The sequence below is a fragment of the Cinclus cinclus genome, chromosome 3 (genome assembly GCF_963662255.1).
Source record: "Cinclus cinclus chromosome 3, bCinCin1.1, whole genome shotgun sequence".
Taxonomy (NCBI): domain Eukaryota; kingdom Metazoa; phylum Chordata; class Aves; order Passeriformes; family Cinclidae; genus Cinclus; species Cinclus cinclus.
Genome location: NC_085048.1, coordinates 106,445,204 through 106,466,195, shown reverse-complemented (window position 1 = coordinate 106,466,195; position 20,992 = coordinate 106,445,204). Strand labels below are relative to the sequence as shown.

At 40.7% G+C, this 20,992-nt stretch overlaps 2 protein-coding genes across 4 annotated transcripts in view; one reads left to right on the top strand and one right to left on the bottom strand.

The window, feature by feature from the left end:
* Positions 1-2,985, top strand: part of JAG1 (jagged canonical Notch ligand 1) — a 35,116-nt gene extending 32,131 nt beyond the window's left edge. The window contains exons 21-26 of the mRNA XM_062489443.1: positions 291-404; positions 630-739; positions 821-1,057; positions 1,397-1,528; positions 2,007-2,157; positions 2,528-2,985. Coding sequence (XP_062345427.1) covers positions 291-404; positions 630-739; positions 821-1,057; positions 1,397-1,528; positions 2,007-2,157; positions 2,528-2,985 — 1,202 coding nt within the window. The remainder of the gene's footprint in view (positions 1-290; positions 405-629; positions 740-820; positions 1,058-1,396; positions 1,529-2,006; positions 2,158-2,527) is intronic.
* An 8,710-nt stretch (positions 2,986-11,695) lies between these two features.
* The window catches only part of SLX4IP (SLX4 interacting protein), a 72,202-nt gene continuing 62,905 nt past the window's right edge, over positions 11,696-20,992 (bottom strand). For all 3 annotated transcript variants that reach the window (XM_062490627.1, XM_062490625.1, XM_062490626.1), the window contains 2 exons: positions 14,855-14,964; positions 11,696-13,375 (listed from right to left, as the gene is read on the bottom strand). In XM_062490627.1, coding sequence (XP_062346611.1) covers positions 12,553-13,375; positions 14,855-14,964 — 933 coding nt within the window. In that variant the 3' untranslated portion in view covers positions 11,696-12,552. The remainder of the gene's footprint in view (positions 13,376-14,854; positions 14,965-20,992) is intronic.

Genomic DNA, 20,992 nt, shown 5'->3' with positions numbered 1-20,992 from the left:
ATCAGAGAAGAGGAAGTGTGTCTGTGTAGGAAGGAATGTGTCCTTGCCCTGGAAAGCTCAAGTAGCCACAGAGGTCAGGTTTTGCTCTTTGTTAATGCCACACAGCAGAAATGTCAAAGGACTTTTCTGAGGTTATACTGGTGCTGCAAGCAGGAATCTATGTCCCAGGAGACACTAGAAAATGAACATAAAGCTCTAGTAGGTAATTCTATCCTATGTTTCCCTTTTTCCTGACAAAACAAAAGGATACTATGGAGTAACTGTTCTGTTTCCTCTCCTCTCCATCATAGATATCAATGAATGCCAGTCCTCACCCTGTGCCTTTGGAGCCACGTGTGTAGATGAAATTAATGGGTACCGTTGCATTTGCCCCCCAGGTCGCAGTGGTCCAGGATGCCAAGAAGGTATTCCACATGCCAGAGCTGATCCTAGTACTTGTAGCAAGATCTGTATAATTGCTTATTGATGGCTTTGTTGTTGTATGGGGTTGGTTTTGGGGCATACTATCTGTTGCTTTTTAAAGCAAGTACCTTTATTGAAGAAGCAACTTGGTGGGAAGTTTAGATGAACTTAGAAAAGGCAATTTGTTTCCTGTTGTTAGCTTACAATTCTGTTCAATCTCTCCTCAGTTACAGGAAGGCCTTGCATTACCAGTGTTCGAGTAATGCCAGATGGGACTAAGTGGGATGATGACTGCAATACCTGTCAGTGTCTGAATGGAAAAGTCACCTGTTCTAAGGTACAGCTGTGCTGTGGTTTGGTTTACACCATTTTCTGTCCTCTAAGCAGTGGATTCTCACCAGTATTCATGCTCTCCTAGGTTTGGTGTGGCCCTCGCCCTTGTGTCCTGCATGGCAAAGGCCCCAGCGAGTGCCCTGCTGGCCATGCTTGTGTCCCTGTGCGGGACGACCACTGCTTCACCCACCCATGTGCCGCCATGGGGGAATGCTGGCCCTCCAACCAGCAGCCTGTGAGGACCAAATGCAACTCAGATTCCTACTACCAGGACAACTGTGCCAACATCACCTTCACCTTCAACAAAGAAATGATGGCCCCAGTAAGTAACAGCAGCTTGCTGGGCTGTGGCACACATAGCTCATTCCCAGAGCATGGAATGATGTTTTCCATAGGGAAACATGCAGCAAAAGATGACGCTGCCTCATTATCAAAGAAAACAAAAAGTAGAGAAGGATTCATATAGCCTTGCAACCTAAATGCTTTTGTGACTAGAGAAGAAGAAAAGCTAGATTGGAGGGAATTCCACCTCCTTTTCCCTTGAGAATTGTTACTTCAGGACAAAAAAAAAAAATAATTCCCAAACAAATCTACAAATCTCGTATCTGTGTTTGTGTGCATATGTATTTAAGATGGCAAACATCTTTTTTGTATCCTCCAGGGCCTTACCACAGAGCATGTTTGCAGTGAATTGAGGAATCTGAATATTCTAAAGAATGTTTCTGTTGAATATTCCATCTATATTACCTGTGAGCCTTCCCACTTGGCAAATAATGAAATCCATGTTGCTATTGTAAGTATGCCTGGAATATTTTTAAATGTCTTAGTAATTAATTGCTTGGATATGTGTGCAACATGTGGATTTCATAAAAATCTTAATTCCTGGCTTTGTCAGCACTTCTTGTGGTTTAGTTTCTATCCTGGTTCCCTTTAAGAACAGGAAAGGAATTCTGGTTACATGTGTGTACCTGAAAGCTGCCATCTGGGGGCAACTGTAATAGGGGGCAAGTAAAACATTTCTCTGTTACACTCTTGTGTTTGGGGGGGGCTTGTTTTTTGTTTTTTTGTTTTGTTTTTTTTTTTTTTAAGGATGAGGGCAAGAATTCTGAGTTGTTTGTTTCTGCCCATAGCAGGCCATTTTGCTTTGTTTCTTTTTTGTTACATATTGAAAGTAGCAAGAGCCTTCACTGTCTGTGAAGGTTTATAAATTGCAGGTTCCCCTGTTCATCTGATGTGATGCTTTGGTATTAATTGTGTGCCTCCTCCTGCAGTCTGCTGAAGACATTAGGGAAGATGAAAACCCCATCAAAGACATCACAGATAAGATCATCGACCTTGTCAGTAAGCGCGACGGGAACAACACCCTCATTGCTGCTGTTGCTGAAGTCAGGGTGCAGCGGCGGCCGACCAAGAACAAAACAGGTGAGCTCCTTCTTGGCCCCCAGCTCCTGTACCTCACCCTGACTGCAACACCCCTTCCAAGGTGTTCAGCAAGGTGTGCAACACCTCCTTCTCTTATTTTGGAGACTTTTAGCAAGTCTCAGTTCATCAGGAGCAATGGGGAAGCTTTGCACCCAAGGTCTTTTTATTTCTAGAAACCCTAAAACAGCTTTCCCAAAGTTGGCTAAACCAGTGGCCTAACCTGGCAAAAGGCCTGCTACCCTTCCGTGCTCCTCTCATGGAGAAATAAGGGAGGTAACAAAGCATAAGAACTGAGATTTGTTTTCTCTGAAACATCCTGAAATGTCCCCTGTAGTTCGCAGCAGGACTAACTCTCTCCTGCCTCTTCCAGATTTCCTGGTGCCCTTGCTGAGCTCGGTCCTAACAGTAGCCTGGATCTGTTGCTTGGTCACCGTGTTTTACTGGTGCATCCGAAAGCGCCGGAAGCAGAGCAGCCACACCCACACGGCCTCTGATGACAACACCACCAACAACGTAAGGGAGCAGCTGAACCAGATTAAAAACCCCATTGAGAAACATGGAGCAAATACTGTCCCCATTAAAGACTACGAAAACAAAAACTCTAAAATCGCCAAAATAAGGACACACAACTCCGAGGTGGAGGAGGACGACATGGACAAGCACCAGCAGAAGGCCCGATTTGTCAAGCAGCCAGCCTACACTTTGGTAGACAGAGATGAAAAGCCCCCCAACAGCACCCCTACAAAACACCCAAACTGGACAAATAAACAGGACAACAGAGACTTGGAAAGTGCACAAAGCCTAAATCGGATGGAGTACATCGTATAGCAGATGGTGGGGTGCTGCCGTGCAGGGCCTTTGAGTATCATTATAAAGGCACTCAAGAGCTTGTAGTTCTTAAACCGTTGTGTAATATTTGAGTCTAAGGCTATTATTTACTTAGAATCTCTGTGTTTATTTAAGTTTGGACAAGCTGGCTTACACTGGCAATGATAGTTGCTGTGGTTGGCTGGAATACCAAGTGCTGCATTTCACATCTATGCAAAACTAGTCAAAAGTGCCCTCATGTAATTCAGCTGCAGCTGATCCATCACGGAAACGTTCCACAAGGTATTACATAGCCTTATTTCTCTTCCTTAGTGTTAATTTTCTTTTTTTTCTGCCAGATGTTCCGATTCATACAGTTCCTTTAGAATAATACATTGTATTTATATTTATTGAATTTGAGTTTTTTGTATATTGGTTTTATGGTGACGTACAACTAGTTCTGTATTTGAAAGTGCCTTTGCAGCTCGGAACCACAGCAACTATCAAAAATAAGTTTATTATTTATTTTTTTATTGTATTTTTGTTGGGGGCGGGTGGGGGGAACTTGTCAGCAGTCGCTGGTAAATGAAGAATTTAAAGAGGAAAATGTGTCAAAAATAGAAGTTTGTATAGATATGTAAATAATTTTTTTTATTAATCACTGTGTATATTTGATTTATTAACTTAATAATCAAGAGCCTTAAAATATCATTCCTTTTTATTTATATGTATGTGTTTAGAGTTGAAGGTTTTTGATAGCATTGTAAGCTTGCAGCTTCTCTATTTTGAATTTATTTTCTTGTTACATGTTGCCTATATGCCAAAACTAAGGTGTTCTAAAATAGTTTATTTTTAATAGGACGGGCTTTCATGCCTTGATGCTGGTTTTTGTACAATGTCAAATATTTGAAACACCTTCCATAGTATCCCTTTAAGACTATTTGTAAGTACTGACTGAGGCAGTTTAGAGAATTAGACTAGAAATTTTTTTTTTTGCTGCTTTAGACTTGAAAACTGAGTGACAGGCAGATAATCTGCTAAGAAGCAGTTTAAGGGAACAAAACTGAGCTATTACTTTATGTAGATGAAATGTGAGTGGTTGCATGTAATTAAAAATATCAAATTAGCGTGTGAAGTTGGAAACACAGCAATCTTATTTTGTAAATTCTAATTATTTTTTTTCTCACCATGAATATGTAATACTGAACCACTTGTAGATTTGACTTTTTTTGTAATCTACTGCATTTAGGGAGTATTCTAATAAGCTAGTTGTTGAATACTTGAACAGTAGAATGTCCAGTAAGATCACTGTGTAGGTTTGCCATAGATTACACTGCCCGCCTTAACAAGTGAGGAAATCAAAGTGCTATTACAATGTTTAAGATCAAAAGGCTTATAAACATAGTCATCTCAGTGGTTAACCATTGAGATCATGAGGATACCTTGTATTGTGATACTAGTGTTATATGAAAATGCATCTTTGATGTGTTGTTCCTGGCAATAAATCTTGAAAAGTAATATTTATTAAATTTTTTGTATGAAAACATAAAAGAGCGTGGAGATTATTGAGCTTGGAGGCGCTCCTGGCCAGTCACTTGTGCAAAAGCAGGGGCAGGTGCTGCTGGAGGTTTCCAGGACCTGCCCCTGCCTTTGGTGGAGTCAGTTTTTTGTTAGATGATTACATGTTCCCCTCTGGCTCCGAACGGGACTGAGGAGGTCTGAAAGCAGCGTGTCCCTTGTTCTCCTCTCACTGCCTCTTGGCCAATGTCCCTCGGTGTTCTGAGAGAGGGTGGTGTGGCTTGTGCAATGAGTTTACCCTGCATGGGCCAATGAGCTGCCCCCAGATAGGAACCAAATCTAAGTAGCTAGGCAAGATCCAAAGTGCTGACCTGGATGGGAAGGGATCCATAGATGATGCTGATTTCTAATGGGCAAAAAGCGCTTTGTAAAGCATAAAATAAACTCTGAAAGTATTCAACATGATTTGATTGCTGAACTAATGCTACCGCTCCCACCTTTGTGCAGGAGCTGGCTGGCTCAGGGTCTGCTCTGGTTTTACCAGGTTCTGATGAAGCTGCAAAATTGTTCTGCTAAGGGGCTACTGCAAAGCTGAAGGAACAATTAACTGTGTAACAAATTCATTGAAAAATAGTTAAACCAACCTGCTGCAAGGTTAGGTCTTTGCATCTGTATTTGGTTGTAGTAAATAAACAGGTATTTTATATACAGATTGCTGCGGTATGAATACACTGAACCCTAACAAAACCTGAGAGCGAGAAATACTTTCTTCTGTACTTTTTTTTACAGCTGTCAAAAAAAATTTGATAAAATCTAATTAGTGTTATTTTTTATTTTCAACTCACTTCAGAAGATTTCCATCACGATTACTCTACTTTGGCTGGGTGTGCTGCTTTTACTCTACACACTCGCACACCACACAAGGCAAGTACTGGAGCCTGTTTAGTTTACTGCCTCCTGAAAGGGAAGTCAACAAGATTAGGTTCAGCCGACCACTTCATTAATTCCTCATCAAACCCATCCCATGAGTATTTATTTCCCTTTGTTCCCTGACACCTAAATCTGTGATAAAGCAAAAATGTCTTGTCTAAAAAAGCTACTTAAAGGTAATAGAATCTTCCACCTGCCTCCAAAGGACAAAGCTGGGCTATTCCCTGACTGCTTTCCTGTAGTTTTAATGTTGAATTAATCATGTTCCTGCTGTCTGCTGATCACATGGGTCTCAAATTCAAGGATCCAGAAACCAACCACCTCTTCCAAAGGGCTCAAACATACCTGAATTTATAGGAATTTGTAAGTCTGCCTTTTATTAAACAAAAAATAATTAAAAGAAAATAGGACATTTGGTATTTCTGAGAACACAGAGTTGTCAGGCTTCTTGAAAACCTACTGAGACCATTTCTATATACAGACTTCATCATTTAACAATGTGTACATGTAGTGACAAAGCTGTTTAGGTCTCTGAACACTGAGTGAAAGCAAAACCTGGGTTCCTCAAGCTTCAAAACATGTCAAAGCCCTGAGCCCAGGGTTCATTTATTTACTTCCAGCCTTTCCTGTGCTCCATGCAGAGATTTTGTTACTCCAGAGCTCCTCCATACACACTGTACTTTTCCACATTTCCCCATGGATTTTCCTCACTTCATTACTATCTCATAGTGTTAGAAAATGAGAGTCATGCAATTTGTTCAGGGGGCAGTCAGAAAATTCTACACAATTGCCATAATGGTATTTTTAATTAATCCTCCTATCTCAGTGGTAACTCCAAAACTTACACTGGTGACAGTAACACAAGAAAAGTGCCCCAAAGCCCAGATCGACCACCTGGCTGGGGGCTGGTCTATGAAATGGTTTCCGTTGCCATAAAAATAAATAGAAATGTGAAGTTTAGGGCTTCCCCCTTAGACTATCAAGGCTTTTTTTTTTTTTTTTTTTTTTTTTTTTTTTTTTGTGGAAATCATACTTTGCCAGTTCACACTTTTACTGCTCAGGAAGATACATTCTGTTTAGTCTGGAGAAGTTTCCCACTGCCAGTGTTAAGTTTGTTCTTCGGATCCTTCTTCACCTAAGAATTGAAAAATGCATGCTTCCTGAGCTGACATTTAAGCAGATGAGAAATAAATGAAGTGAAATGAAATAGGAAATGAAATAGGAAATGAAATAGGAAATGAAATAGGAAATGAAATGAAGTATCTCCCCTTAGCACTCTGAGCTTTGCTCTACCTACAGCTAATTGAACCTGTCGAATCTGGGTTTGGTTCAGCCTGAGCTGAACACAGCCACATCAAAGCTCTGCACCTCCGCATGGAAAGGGCCCATCTTACGTAGAGGTACTTGGGAAAGGTGCTGATGGTGCAGGTTACATCAGCCTTCACACCAATATATTCATGTCACTGGGAATGCCGGCCTTGGGAACAGCTCCCTCTGCATTGCTGACAGGAACCAAGGGCAGCTGGAAGCACTGGGATCTGAAGCCCCTCAGGCCGGGGAACCTGAACCAGGCTGAGGCCCAAACGTGTGACTGTATCTCTAGCTATGTCCTGGTGAAACCATTTTCCCTTGCACAGACATTCCTGTTCTCACAGCAGCTGACACCTGCACAGCAAGAGTTAATGTTATGAATCAGCTCCCTGCCAAGCTATAAAATGTACAAGGTTATGCTCCCTGCTGCTCCTTGAAGACTGTCTGCTTCTCCTCCTTATCTGCCAGCCCTCTGGCTGAATCAAGCCCTGCCTCCCAGCTATCCCAGGTCCAGGGTGCTGCCCTGCCATCTGCGGAGTCACAAGGCAGAACCTTTATGGTTTTTAGGAGTGCCTGCAACAATGAGAAGTTCTGACAAGGGAAGTACCAAATTCAGCTTTTTCCTCCCCCTAAGATGGAAGTTATTGCATAACCTCCCCCTCCTCTTCGAAGGGAAGCAAGAATATTTGAGTATATTTAAGAATTTTTTTGCTTCCTCTTTTTTCAGCATTGACAGCAATGGCCATCATGGTTACTGTTTGCCAGTGCACACTGAATCTGCTTGCAAAGGTCAATGATTTCTCCCAATAGAGTGAAAACCCAGTAAAAAAACTGTGCAAGGATTAACTCCAGTTTCTGGGACGGAGGAGGAGAGGGGTGCAGACTCTGGATGGCTCAGTAGCTGCTTCCCTGGCACTAGAGCAGCAGCAGAGCCATGCAGGATCAGACAGCGTCAGACTGGAGTCCCAGCTCAGATCTGCCAGCGAGCGCCTTCTGTGATGTGCAAATTGTTTCAACCAGTTTCCCTACAGGGTGGAGAAATAAATCTTTATTCCTTTCATTCTAGTACTATGAGATCATATTAATATTAAAAAGGGGCATGCCCAGCTCTAGAATTAGAGCTCAAGATACTTTTCTTTAAAGATCTGATGCATAAATAAAAAATATAATTAGTATGCCAGCAAGTAAGGCAGTTATGGAGCTAGAGTACCAATTCCTACTGCTGTACTAAAAGATTTAACTTGGACAGAATGGGAGCAGATCACTGAAACTCTCCTTTACAAAAGGTGCACTGTCAGCTCTCACAGGAACAGATTCCTAGCTCTGGAATAATTGAAGTGGATAGTAAAGAAGGTAGGACAGTTGTGGCTGATTTCCTAACAAATTCCAGGTTACAGCAAAAATGCCTTCCATCACTTCCACAACTTTTACGATTTCTCAGCATATGACAGCACCAAACAAACAAAAAAGTCTGTACCTAAAAATGTCACCTTATTGCCACCATGGAAAGGACAAGGTCGTGCACTACCAGGTTCAATTTCAACTATCTGAGGGACAGGCGGACAAAAGGACTTGTGTGAGTTGATGAAGGAATTTGCTGCTCCTTAACCAGTTTGCTTTACCTTGGAAGCAGTGCTTCCCTCAGTGCTGCCCCAGCTGTCAGAATAAGCACATCCAGCTCCCTCCAGGTTCAGCTGCCGAGTGCTTTGATATCCCTCTGATGAAAGGCTCTGTGCACAGTGGTTCTCTCAGCTCACATCTTCACCTGCGTTACTGGAAGCAAGTTAATGTTTATTAAAGGAGAAAAAAGCACAAACTAAAGAAGTGAGGAGTGCCTTTTATTAAAGCTAATTTCTGAGGCCAACCCACATTTCCCACTGCTGGCAAAAAGGCTCAGTGTTACTGCCTCAGTGTGCTGCAGCCGGTCTGAATACAGAATCTTTCCCTGGGTACTGATAAAGCCAAGGAGATAACTACTCTCATAACATGCAATCTGGGACAGTCTGTATTTCACATCTTTCTTACTCCAACTGCAAACAGAAAAGTATTTCTTCAATTTTTTTTTTTCTTTAGGAAGAAACTATTTTCTAGTCAAAAGCCACTGAGATGATATAAAATGCCAGTTAAAACTCATCCAGTGCAATCCACATGCTGAGCAGTGAGAGGGAAAGAAGTACACATTGACCAAAGAAATGCCTTCAGAAGCTATTTAACACCTTGCTTGGTCAAAACCTTCTGTGGGATGGGAGATCTGGGTGCTTACCTGGCAGGTAACACCAGAATCAGCACAAAGCTTAGTACCCACAAGATCTTGGGATACTTAAAACTTTCCTACTGACCAACACTGGGCAAGGGAGATTTCACATGAGCTGCTTCCTCTTTATAAATGATTATGTAAAAGGCTGGTCTAGCTTTTGATATGTGTTTAACCATAAAAGTGCACTAAACAAATATTTTTAACTGCTTTGATGTAAAGAATAATGGAAACTATTATCTGCACACATTAGAAAGTGTTTCACTAGGAAACAACTGTTTCAATATCAGAAAATAGCATAGACCAAATGAACCAGATGATTCATTCAAAACAATAACCCACCGAAACTGGCTGGTTTAGGATAAAAAATGAACCAAAGATACTGTTTTCTGTGCTTCAATGGCAGTTTCAGAGGAGAACAGAGCCTTAAATATTCATTACTTTTACAGAGTGGTATGCTAATGCTGCTCAGAAGCAATTTGGCAATAGAAAGCCAAGACTTGCAAACTGCTAATTTTACTCCAACTTAGTTTCCAGTTCCCTTTTTTTCTCTCTAAACCTCATTTAGGAAATCAGGTCTGTTGTTCAAGACCGTGTCAGACAACACCTCTGCCAGTCCTCTCGTTGCAGGTAGATGGGTGATAAAGAAAAAAGGAAAGTCTGTGAAGATGACCCTGGGTTTGAAGTAGAGAAAGAAGAGAGACAGAGACACAGCCTGGGTATCCCAGCACCCCCAAAAGCACCACCAGGTTTGTAAAAGAAAAGTTGGTATAAAAGTCCTACTGCACAGACAAAATAAAGCACTGTTTTGAGCAGCAACACCATTTAAAATCCAGAAATTAATGTGAATTCAGAGCATTTTCCCTAAATAGCTGCAATTCTGAGAGGATCCAGGACACAACTTTTGACAGTAATGAAGCTCAAAAATACATAGCTCCAAAGAGTCTAGAACTTTTCAAGACAGTAAGGACAAAAGGAATGACACCACTGTGGACTCGTGAGAAAGCCCACCTGGTCTGATGGTTTGATCTGCTTTGTTCTGATTCTCCACCTCTAACACCCCCAATCACCCTACATCTCTCACTGTTGCACAACCACTGCTTTGAAAGAGATGAAAACAGCATTTTAAGTAACATAACAAAATATCCTAAGGAAAAATCAAGTGTTCTTAACTACACAGACAGCAATTTAATCTACCTAAGCCCCCCTTAAATAAACGTATAACCTTCATTTGAAAGGTACAGGCAGGTGTGTTATTCACTTAAGATTACAACTCAGTTGTAATTATAAAGGTTTATACATACATATATATATATATATATATACATAATAACAGTATGGAATGATAAAATCTCTTTAAGTGGTTGCCCTGTGGTTTCTGATACTTGAATTATGTATGCTAAGGCTTTAACATAAACCATCAAATTATTCTAACTATTCTAATTTTTCTGATAGATGCTTAATTAAATATCCCTATACTTCTTTCAAGTCCATCAAAAAGGTGCTTTTTACTCCCTTCCTGACCCAGTATCTCCAGTGCATAAAAAAGACAACAGTGAACATACCTCAGGCTCTTCTTCCTCCAAACCAGGTTCTTTGCAGCCTTGGTTTTGCTGGTACTGGGAAAGACCTTTTAGCAGAGCCTGGAACTGGGTAAGGATTTGCAACCTGACTGGAAAGCACTGAGAAACATCACCCAAACAGCTGAAAGAAAAAAGAGAACATGATCTCCAGACACATACAGAATCTTCTTCATTTGCAGCAAGAGCAGAAATAATTTCCAGCAGGAAGCTCTACAATCAGCAGTGTCTTGCTGTCAGCTGCAGAGCTGCTAACTCTCATCAGGACCTGGGTTACACCACCAACTCTAATGTTCCTGGATGTGAATCATCTCCTTAACCTTTATGAGGAGATCCACAGTTGTAAGTAAATGTCACTGAGATTTTTCTAAATTACTTCACATACAATCATACAGCACAGAATATGCTGAGCTGGAAGGGACTCACAAGGATCATCGAAGTGTAGCTGCTGGCCCTGCACAGGATACCACAGCAATCTCACCCTGTGCACGAGAGCCTTGTTCAAATTCTTCTTGGGTGCTGCCAGGCTTGGTGCAGTGACCACTTCCCTGGGGAGCCTGTTCAGTGCCCAGCCACATTCTGGGTGAAAAACCTCTTCCTGATATCCAACCTCAACCTGCCCTGATCCTCAGATCCTGCCACTGGCTCCCAGGAAGAAGAGATCAGTGTCTGCCCCTCCCATTCCACTCATGAGGAAGTTGTAGCTACAGTGAGGTCTCCCCTCAAATCTCTTCTTCTCCAGGCTGAACAGACCCAGTGCCCCCAGCTACTCCTCACATAGCTTCTTCCCCTCAAGGCCCTTCACCATCCTCATGCACGCCCCTGGATGTTCTTTAATACCTTTAATACCTCTTTAAAATTCTAGTGCCCAAAACTGTCCCCAGCCCTCGAGGAGAGGTTGGCCCAGGTCAGAGCAGAGCAGGACAATCCCCTCCTGTGCCCAGCTGGGCCTGCTGCATGCCAAGGACATGGCTGGCCTTCCTGGCTGCCAGGGCACTGCTTACTCAGTGTCTGTGCTCTCACTGATCTTAAGACAGATGAAAGAAAACAGCTTATACTTTTATTTTACACATTTTTAAAAAAAGCATGAAATAAAAAAGCTACATTTCCTTAGCTCATTAGCATTTAAGAAGCAGTAGGAACAAGCACAGTGAAATTAAAATTTATCTTAAAGTAAGATTGAAAAAATAAATTACTACCACATGAAGACCAATGTGTTGCCCTCACACATAAAACAATGCCTGATTTTGAGACACATATCCATGAAGATGTGTATACATCTTTATATATGAGCTTTACCCAAGAACAATGCTTGCACATCCAGGTGTAAAAACATAAATCTAAATATATAAAAACAACCTTCATTTTCCCCAAGAATGCATGATGACTTGCAACAACATGGGCTAGAATTACATGTTCATATCAAAACTACACCAGCAGAAACTGGTTATTTTGAAACTTCTCGGAAAAAGTGGGCCTCAAATCATCAGCTGTTAATCTTGGTTAAAGATTTACTTGAAATAAACTTAATTTGCTTTATTATTGTACAGATCACGTGAGTAAACCATGAACTTTCTAATATAGAGAAAGGGACAAATTTTATTAAAATAAGAAACAGGCTCAGAAACAAGCAAGATACCAAATAACTGCAGCTGCTAACAGATCACACAAGGGGTTTTAACTGTTGCTGTCACCAGCTGATATGACTTTCTAATAGCAGTGAATATGTATAAGTCTAAAATATTGCTTAGTAGGTATTATTTTATAAGAGATTTTTCTTTCCATAAATATGATGCTGACCTGTGCAATGACTAATTCCTAAAGACTTAAAAGGATTACCTTTTACTACAGTCCCAAATGACTAAGATCATTAGTTAACTAAATTTTCTTAAAATGTTTTCACCAATTTTGATTTTGCATTTTTATTATTTTCCATCATTTTGAATTGCTTCCAACTCTATGCTTACACACAACCTTGGCTGACCACCCTTGCTATTATCGAGGCAGCATTTCAGATTTTGACTTCTTAAGCCTTCGCAGTTTTAACTTCCCAAGACCATTTTCCACCTCTTTTCTTTTTCGGGAAAGCTTTTCTGAAGACATGGGATGCAGTTCTGGACATGATGTTGGCACTCCAGGCAGCATTTCAGTCGTTGTGCTTGGCTCATTTTGGTTTGTCTGCAATCCACTGTTGCTCACAAAAAGAGACCAAGAGGTTTTTCTTCTCAAAGTCAATGATTTCTTGTCAACTACAGTCTTTGTCATGTCTTGCTTTGAAAACAGCCTGGAATTAAGGGGCGTCTTCTCCTCCAAACAATTATCATCACACTTAGTAATTTCTGTATTGATAGATGTTAAAGGAGTCCCTTCAGAGGACACTTCTGTGAAATGCTTGAACTTTTCCTCTGAAGCACGGGTCTTCAGCTGAGCCTGTGTTTTGGTCACTCTCTGACTTTGTTTTGGAGCCGGCAGCGCTGACTCCGAGCTGCAAGGAGGGCTCTCACTTCGAAGACTTGCCTCCAACCACTCCAGCGAGTGAGCTTTTTGCTGGCTGCGAGCATCATCTGGCTGTCGCTGATTAACATCATTTCTCTGCTCTAATACAGGAAGCTCCGAGCTGCTCTCAGCTGTGTTTGTACAGTCCTTCAGCAGGCCTGGACTTCTATGTTTCACATCAGACCGAGCACTGAGAGAAGTCTGACAGTTGTTCTTTCTGTTCTCTGTCTGCGAGTCTGCCGAGCCAAGAGACACCTTCTCGGAGTCCTTGATGATTTGAAGTTTGCTTGCACTACTTCTCCTTGCTTTTGTCCTCTTCACACTGCAATAAAAAGGAGTTTTGTTTTTTAAAATTTAAAAAGAACCTTTACTGACTCCATTTACTGTTTTTCCAACTCTGAAATGCCACTTGGGCCACCCTCTTTCTCAACACAGAAAAAATCCCTGTATATCATCTTGACAAGCAGCAATGTTTGTCTAGTGTGGATAATATCAAGCGTTATCCATCTGATTTTCCACTGCACTAGGGGAGAACCCAATTTATTAATGACTAAGCCATGAAGGAGTGAGTTCACACTCTTTTCCAAGAGGCAGAACTGGATTCATTACAGATGTTAAAGGTCAACTGAGCAGAAGTATATTGAATTCCTTTCTGAACTGGCTAGATAAAACAGCATTTCCTAAGTGCCTAAATGATTGCAAACCATTCCCACATATCCACATGCATAATGCATATCTACAGGACAGAGGGGGCAGGCGGGGAGAGGCAGTGAGTGCGTCTCTGTGTGAGAGCTCCTAATCTCTATTTTAGAATGTTCCTCTGGAATTTTTCCCAGGACATTTCAAAGCATTGCTTTTAAGTTAACCACTACTCATCTAGTATCAAGCCCATTCATCTGGCAAGGACTTAGGTAATGCAAGTAGATGATATTCTAAAAGGAATTACACAGGAAAATGGGATCACAAGGGATCTGATGGAGTGTCAGTACATAAACACTCCTCAGCAGTGCATTACCTATGGATCTGGATTTCATACAGCCCATAAGATGAACTTTATGCCCAAGTCCTGAAGCTGCATTTTGAGACTAAGCATATTACCTGAGATGGCCCCAAGCTATGACCACTTTTTGCTGCCCCACTGCTGCCCAGCAGTTCCTGGCACAGTCCATCTAACTCTTCTCAAAGAGAGCTCATCCAAAACAGGTAGAGCTGGCATACCTTCAAAGCTAATTTCATTTCTAAAGACAACACAGATGAGAAAACAGTGGCAAAAAGAGAATTTGCCAGGGTTCACAGCAAATCCCTGATTTCACAGGTGATTTGGGGCCACTGGAAGCTTGCATAAATTGGGATGGAGTCCTGGTACCACATGGAACAGTGACAAATTCAGCTGATCAGCTCACCCTCCCCCTCAGCTTCACTAGGGATACTCTTTAATTGTGACTATTGATCCAGAGCCTCAAAATCAACAAAATAATATATTTTTTAAGTGTTTCTCACCCAATTCAAGCATCACATATTTATTTTGGCTCAGAGCTTCATTCAAGGAAAAACAGCCTGTTTTGACTCTGCCTAGTGCTATGTGTGATATCCATGTGGGTTGTAATAGCTTTCTCTATGCTGTAAAAAACAACATCATTTTATGTGCTCATCCACACTACAGTAGTAATCTTTCAGTAATTTAAAACAATCCTTTGTAAAGTAGTCTATATTATTTAAAGTTGTATTACATAAGCTAGATTCTATCAAACCAAATTTTACCAATTATAAATTCAAAAGCTTAGAAAGAACAGTGGCATACATTTTCCTCAGGATGTCTTGCTTTATTTGTTCACTCAGACTAATCTTAAGCTTCTTGTTCTCAGCAGATTCAGAAAAATATTCAGACATCCCATTGGAAAGTTCTTCTTTCTGCTCCAAAAGAAAATACAGCTTTAAAACATGACACATCAAGCTATGATTATTCAACAGAAAGCTCCATTTCTAATACTAAGATTTACAGCTGCTCTTTATTATTTTGATCTGAGCAGTCTAAAAGAAACAATTATTTTTAATCTTTTAATATTTGGGAGTCTAGTCAGTTCCCTCCCCTTGACTCCCAAGGAACATATTTCGTATGCTAAAATACACCGCAAACAAACAAGACTGCAATGTAAAGGATGTAGCTTTCCAAACCATCTCAGGAAACTGTTGGCAAATATTTGACATCTTTGTGGCTCAAACTGTGACAAATGCCAGGAATCTCTCTTGTAGACAGGAGCATGCTTGTAGTTTTTTTTTCTGAAGAGACTGACTGGCGCAGTGGTCTATACACTTATTCTCAGAGGAATTCCCATGATTTTCCATACTTACAAAAAAAAATACATAGTGTTATTTTCTCACTGAACAAGGCAAGGGTTAAAATTTTTAATTCTAACATTTAAACGCTCCCAGCTTGTAGAGGTTGGCTACTACAGGACAACAGGGGAATTCTTTCTGGTCTCAGCTAACAGCAGCACCATCCTTTTATATAAAATGAGGTTGGGGCGAGTGTGAGGGAAGGAAAATGCTCTTTTTTTCTTCAAGCTATGAGAACGTCCTTTCACAATGAAACAATCTCAATCAGAGAAGGGCCATTTGCTGATTTCACCATTAACTACTGCATACTTCAAAAAAGTATTATCTCCAAGGCTACAGAGGAGAGGAAAAAGAAGGGGTGAAGTCAAGAAAAGAAGAGGCTTTGTGCATCTCCTTGCCTTTGAGAGCACTTTCCTCCCTCAGCTTCCATGATGCAGCCTCTGACAGGGGCTCCCGAAACACAGGGAATGCTGCTTTAGCCCAGTCCTTGGTGAAGCAAGGACACTGGAACCAGGTGATGTGGAAGAACTGAGGGACACAGGGAAAGCCAGCAGAGGCACAAGTCCAAAGCCTGTACGTGACTCCTGCCTGGAACACCCCTCGGAAACCTGTCACTTAAGGGAGAGTAAGCCCTGCCCATTTTTATTTCTGTTTTAAAGAAGAGGGAGGGGGGGACCTCCATGCTCTTTCCTGAAGAAACAGCCAGTGAAAACAGCTTCCTATTTTGCAAGCAGAAGGAGCCCAATCAGGCAAAGAAGTAAAGCCATTTTGGCACTTAAAAAAACTACAGCTGTTCTAAGCCTTCCTTTGAGAGACAAGTTACACAAATGTGTGCGTTGATCGATGCATGCAGTTCTGTCCATTCATGGTGCAATGAGTGTGTTTACAGCAGGCAGAAAGCACACAGAGCATACATGCTATGTGATCCTAACCTCAGAAATCAAGCTTAACTAGTTTAATCTGAGGGATTAATTGCTGCTTCTATTCTTGTTGGAGGTAGATTCCCCTCATTTGACTAAATATATTTTCATATTTTGTAAGCCATTAAAGACAGAAATACTATTAAGACACTCAAGCATTCTGCTAATTTTAAGAGAAGTCTGTAGAAACTATTTTGATTTCCAGTAACAGTCACACAACTTGGAGGCTGAAGGGTCTTGCACAACCACCCTGCATCAGAACAGCTGTAGAGTGCTCGTACTTGGCCAGAGAGCTGGAGCTCATCTGAGTTCCTGCTGGGTGGAAACAGGTAAAGTTAATTCTGTTAAATCTTCAGTCCCCAGCGTGCTGACCAGGCCAGGATCAGCAGCCTACTGAGGCAACTCTTGTCACTGTGGTAAGCAATGCATGGAAACGAGTCCTTGGTACAAAATCCAGGGGAGGACTGGGAATAGCTCCTGTCCCCATGTACACCCCATTGCAGATAAGGAGTTCTAACTTGCACCTGACTCTAGACCCTGCAGGACTGGGATGCTCCCACCAGGCTGTGAGGAGCAGACTCTGCAGAGAGGCAAGGATGATGAAGTCATGGCACTTGTGCATTGACTCAGGCTGGAGCTAATGGCCCCAAGTTGCAGGGCTAATACATTCCCTCACTGCACTGTCATCAACCTTTTGTTTAGCTTTCAAACAACTTATCACACAAAGCAGTGACAGAAAGGGTTAAGGCATCAAAAAAAGTAAAAATCAAAATGATTTATATGTGAAACACTTCTGAACATGCCCTCTAAGTAGAGCTGATTTTCCCCTCAGAACCACACCCTGTAAGTGCTGTATTTTGAGAGCTGAACAATTAACATAAGGCATATGAGTCAGGCTTTGAAAGACACTGTGGGAACCAGAGAGCCTTTTGCTATTAGCAGTGATGTAAACTCCCTAAGGCTGGAGTAAGTCCACAATAGAAGGCAGAGAGAGTCATAAATAACAACAGCGAGAGCACTCCATATACTACTAAGACACACAGCCATTACTGGTGATACTTCCTTTATTTTCTTTATTAGACTTAATTTTAGTTAATTAAAAAAAAAATAAAACACACTGTCTGTTTTGGGAATACTATTTATTTCCTATGGGAACTTCAGGACTTGTTAAAGAAAGAAAAAAAACTAATCTGCTCTCATCCTGTCTAGTAATCCCAGATTCCTTTTAGGCAGTGAAATAATTAAAGAAAAATATTCCAGGCATAAAAGGGAGGACAGCAGAAGCAGACATCATATAAACAATGACACCATGACAGAGAAAAACGTCAAAGCACCGCCAGACTTGCAACTCGACTCTGAAAGAGCTGCAGGGAGTGGGATTGCTGCTAACAAATTAAAACCACATTTCTTGGCAAATTGTTAAAGACAGACATATTTACACTTGTATAGAGACTGGGTGGGCACAAAAGATTAAAATGCTTCTCTAGCCCTTGAACTGCCAAGTTCTATTAGAAATATGTGCTCTTAAAATCCCAGTGTAAGATCAGTCCTTTTGTCACTAAAACTGTAGAGAAGGGCCTGCAGAAGTCAAGCTTTCAAAGTCTTACCAGCCTACCTGCTCATGACACTGGCCTCCCCAAATTTTAAGATCCTTAATACTTATCCAAAGAGATGTCTGGGGGAAGAAAAATCTCTATCAAAACCTACAGAGAAACATCAGGCACACCGTTAGGCAAAGAATATACTTCCTGTAAGGTTTAGCAAATCGAAGATTTGTTTTTTGCCATCTTATTCCACTTACTACTCACTCAAGCTGAAAAAGAAACCCTCCGAACTGTAAAAGCAGCAGTCAGTGCTATCCCCAGCTCTCTCCAGGACAGCTGAATTTAACAGTACAGCATTAAATATCTGTTAAAGAACAACCCATGGATGGGCATGTGCAAGGAACCTTTACAGCTCATTCCCTGAAACAAAGAGAAAGCTTTGGCCCTTCCAGCATCACAATATACTCATACAAATACTCTCTTCTTTTTTTCTTCCAGTCTAATACTGGGTTGAAAGAAAACTTTCAAAATTAACACTGCTGTCCCCCTTTCCTTCCTCTCTGGTGTCATGCTTTCTCTTACTCTTCTCAGTGCTACAAGCTTATGTGCCAGTAAAGTAAGACTAAGAGATAATCAAATTTCATGTCCGATTCCAAGCCCCATAATAAAAAACCACGGTTTTAAAATTACATTTATCAATGTGGCCCATCAAAAATACTTAATAGAATACATCAACAGGTTCAAGAAAACAATTTTTATATCACGGTGGCAAATGGGAGGGGGACCGTAAAGATAATACAGGCAAAACTATGAACTAAAGTATTATCCTAGGCACATACAATAAAATTAAAATTAGTAAAATGAATAAGACAAATACTTTGCTAGGGGAGCTTTATGTAAGCTTACAATTGCATGATTTCTTTTAGTGTCATTGTAAGATGTATCTGGAGCTCAACCATCAAAGATAACCTTCAGGTTTCAGAATTGTCCCAACAGATGACTGACGGATCAGAGAGGTCAGACAGGACTCCTGCCAATCTGATAAACAAAAAAGGGCTCCTTAAAGTAAGTGAGGAGGCTTGTGAGGGAAGGATGAATCAGATATTACAACCTAACTGATAAAAAAGTGACAGAGACAGGAATTTGGGTCTCATCTCCTGCCCTCTCCCAAGCCACATGAAGGAAAAGCTTTCCACAGTTTCCAGATGCAAGTTTTTTTGCATTTCCAATGTAGTCATGCATCAGTCCTGGCAGTTCTACTTATGAACTCCAACCACATCATAAAACACTTGCAGAAGTTTTCCAAGTACTGAAAAGGATATTATTCTCAACCTGAAATACAGTTCCTTGATTGGATTTGTGGAATATTATGCTACATTTAAAGTTGACTATCATGCTCTAACAGTCAGTAAATTCCAGTAAAAACCATTAAGGATCATTCCACGTTACATTGGAATACTGTTGCTGCCTTTGAAATAGGTATTTTTAAGGAATGCTGGTGGTTTTCAAAAATACTCCAATTTGGATCTTGAAAAGAATGTAACAATTAGAGCAAACTGCATCTGTCTAGAAGGATCAGAACTGTTCAATCTTCCCATGACCTAGCACAGAAAGCAGAATCAAACTCTTGATCGGTACAGCCTTCATTATCTAGCACAAAAATTCTTCTGAATTTGATACCACGGATCTTCAGTTTTACTTATCAGGAGACCCTATGGTCCATACTATTTAGTCCAAGCACTAGCCCAATCTATTACAGGCCCCCATGATACAGATTCCACTTTCTCAAAACACAAGGTGTGAACCCAAGTTTCTCACGCAATACATAAGTCCTGGCAATTACAAACATTCCAAAGGTCCCCCAGCAATCACAAGATTAGCTTAAAGCATATGACTTCCATGAGGAAAATGTCTTCTTTTTGAAGTAGTTGGTTCAGATTTTAACTGCACTTAACATATAGGAGGAACCCCAGACTATTCCAAGTGTAAGAAATCCAGAGCTCTATAGATTTGCATTTTAACACCCACTAAAGAAGAGAAAACAGAAGAATTCCTGCTGTAAATGGCAGAGAACAATGAAATGTGATTCTTCCTAAAACACAGAGCAGCAAGGGAGCCTTTTTATAAATTCAGACCTACGTATAACACAGAGAACAAATACCCCATTACACTTTCTAAAGGCACAGAGGTGCTCCCAAAAAAACTGATTTATTTACATTCTGAGCAGCACGTGACACAGGCTGTGTGCATTTGCTTGAAGGCAAGAACTGCTAAAATTAATGTTAAGTAATTGAGCTATTAATCATTCTGATTTTATATACTGATGCTACAAGAGTTAGATTCTATCTTCAGAGAAAGTGTCCACTGATAAGAAATCAGGTAGAGAACAGCTTTTAAACCAAAATAACTTCTCTCAGTGACACTGAAGAAAAATCTAAAGCGTATTAACAGTGAATTTTTATCTTTTTAAAGGAAACTAATGTCTTATAAGCATGCATCTTCAGCCAGCCATTTCCATCAATTTTTAGGTTCCTGACTCCAGTAATTATGAAAGAGGACATGTATGCAAGACACACATTTCATACTTGAAAGAGATTTTTATAAAATAAATGAATAGCAATTTTATGTGGTGCTCAACCCTTTTCTTCATCTTGTAAATCAAGAGAGAATATCTGAGACAGGCCCTCCTGTAATCCTGTATTGCAGCTTTTCCTAGCCTGGCACGAGGATCCTCTGTGTGCCTACCAAACCTCACAGGGGTCAGCCAGCGGGGATGTCCCTCAGCATCACCCACCAGCAACACTGAAGCAAACTTTGCATTTGCCCTTCCAGACACAGTATGAGTTATATGACATAAAAGAATACTCCTTAGAGTATATGATGTATACAGTGTGATGCCCAACACTTTGATACTTAGAGGGGAAAAAATTCTGGAAAAAAATATATCAATTTTATGCTCTTTTCTTCTTTTTATGCAATCATTATGTTCAAAAATCCTGCCATGAACTTTACTGTCATATATTTCAGTTTCCTATTCAGTCAAATTATGAACTTCCTATTAGTTCTAAGAAATTTCTGCTGAAGACTTAGGAACAGATTGCTCTTTAAAACAATTTTCTAAAATCCTGTCAAATATTC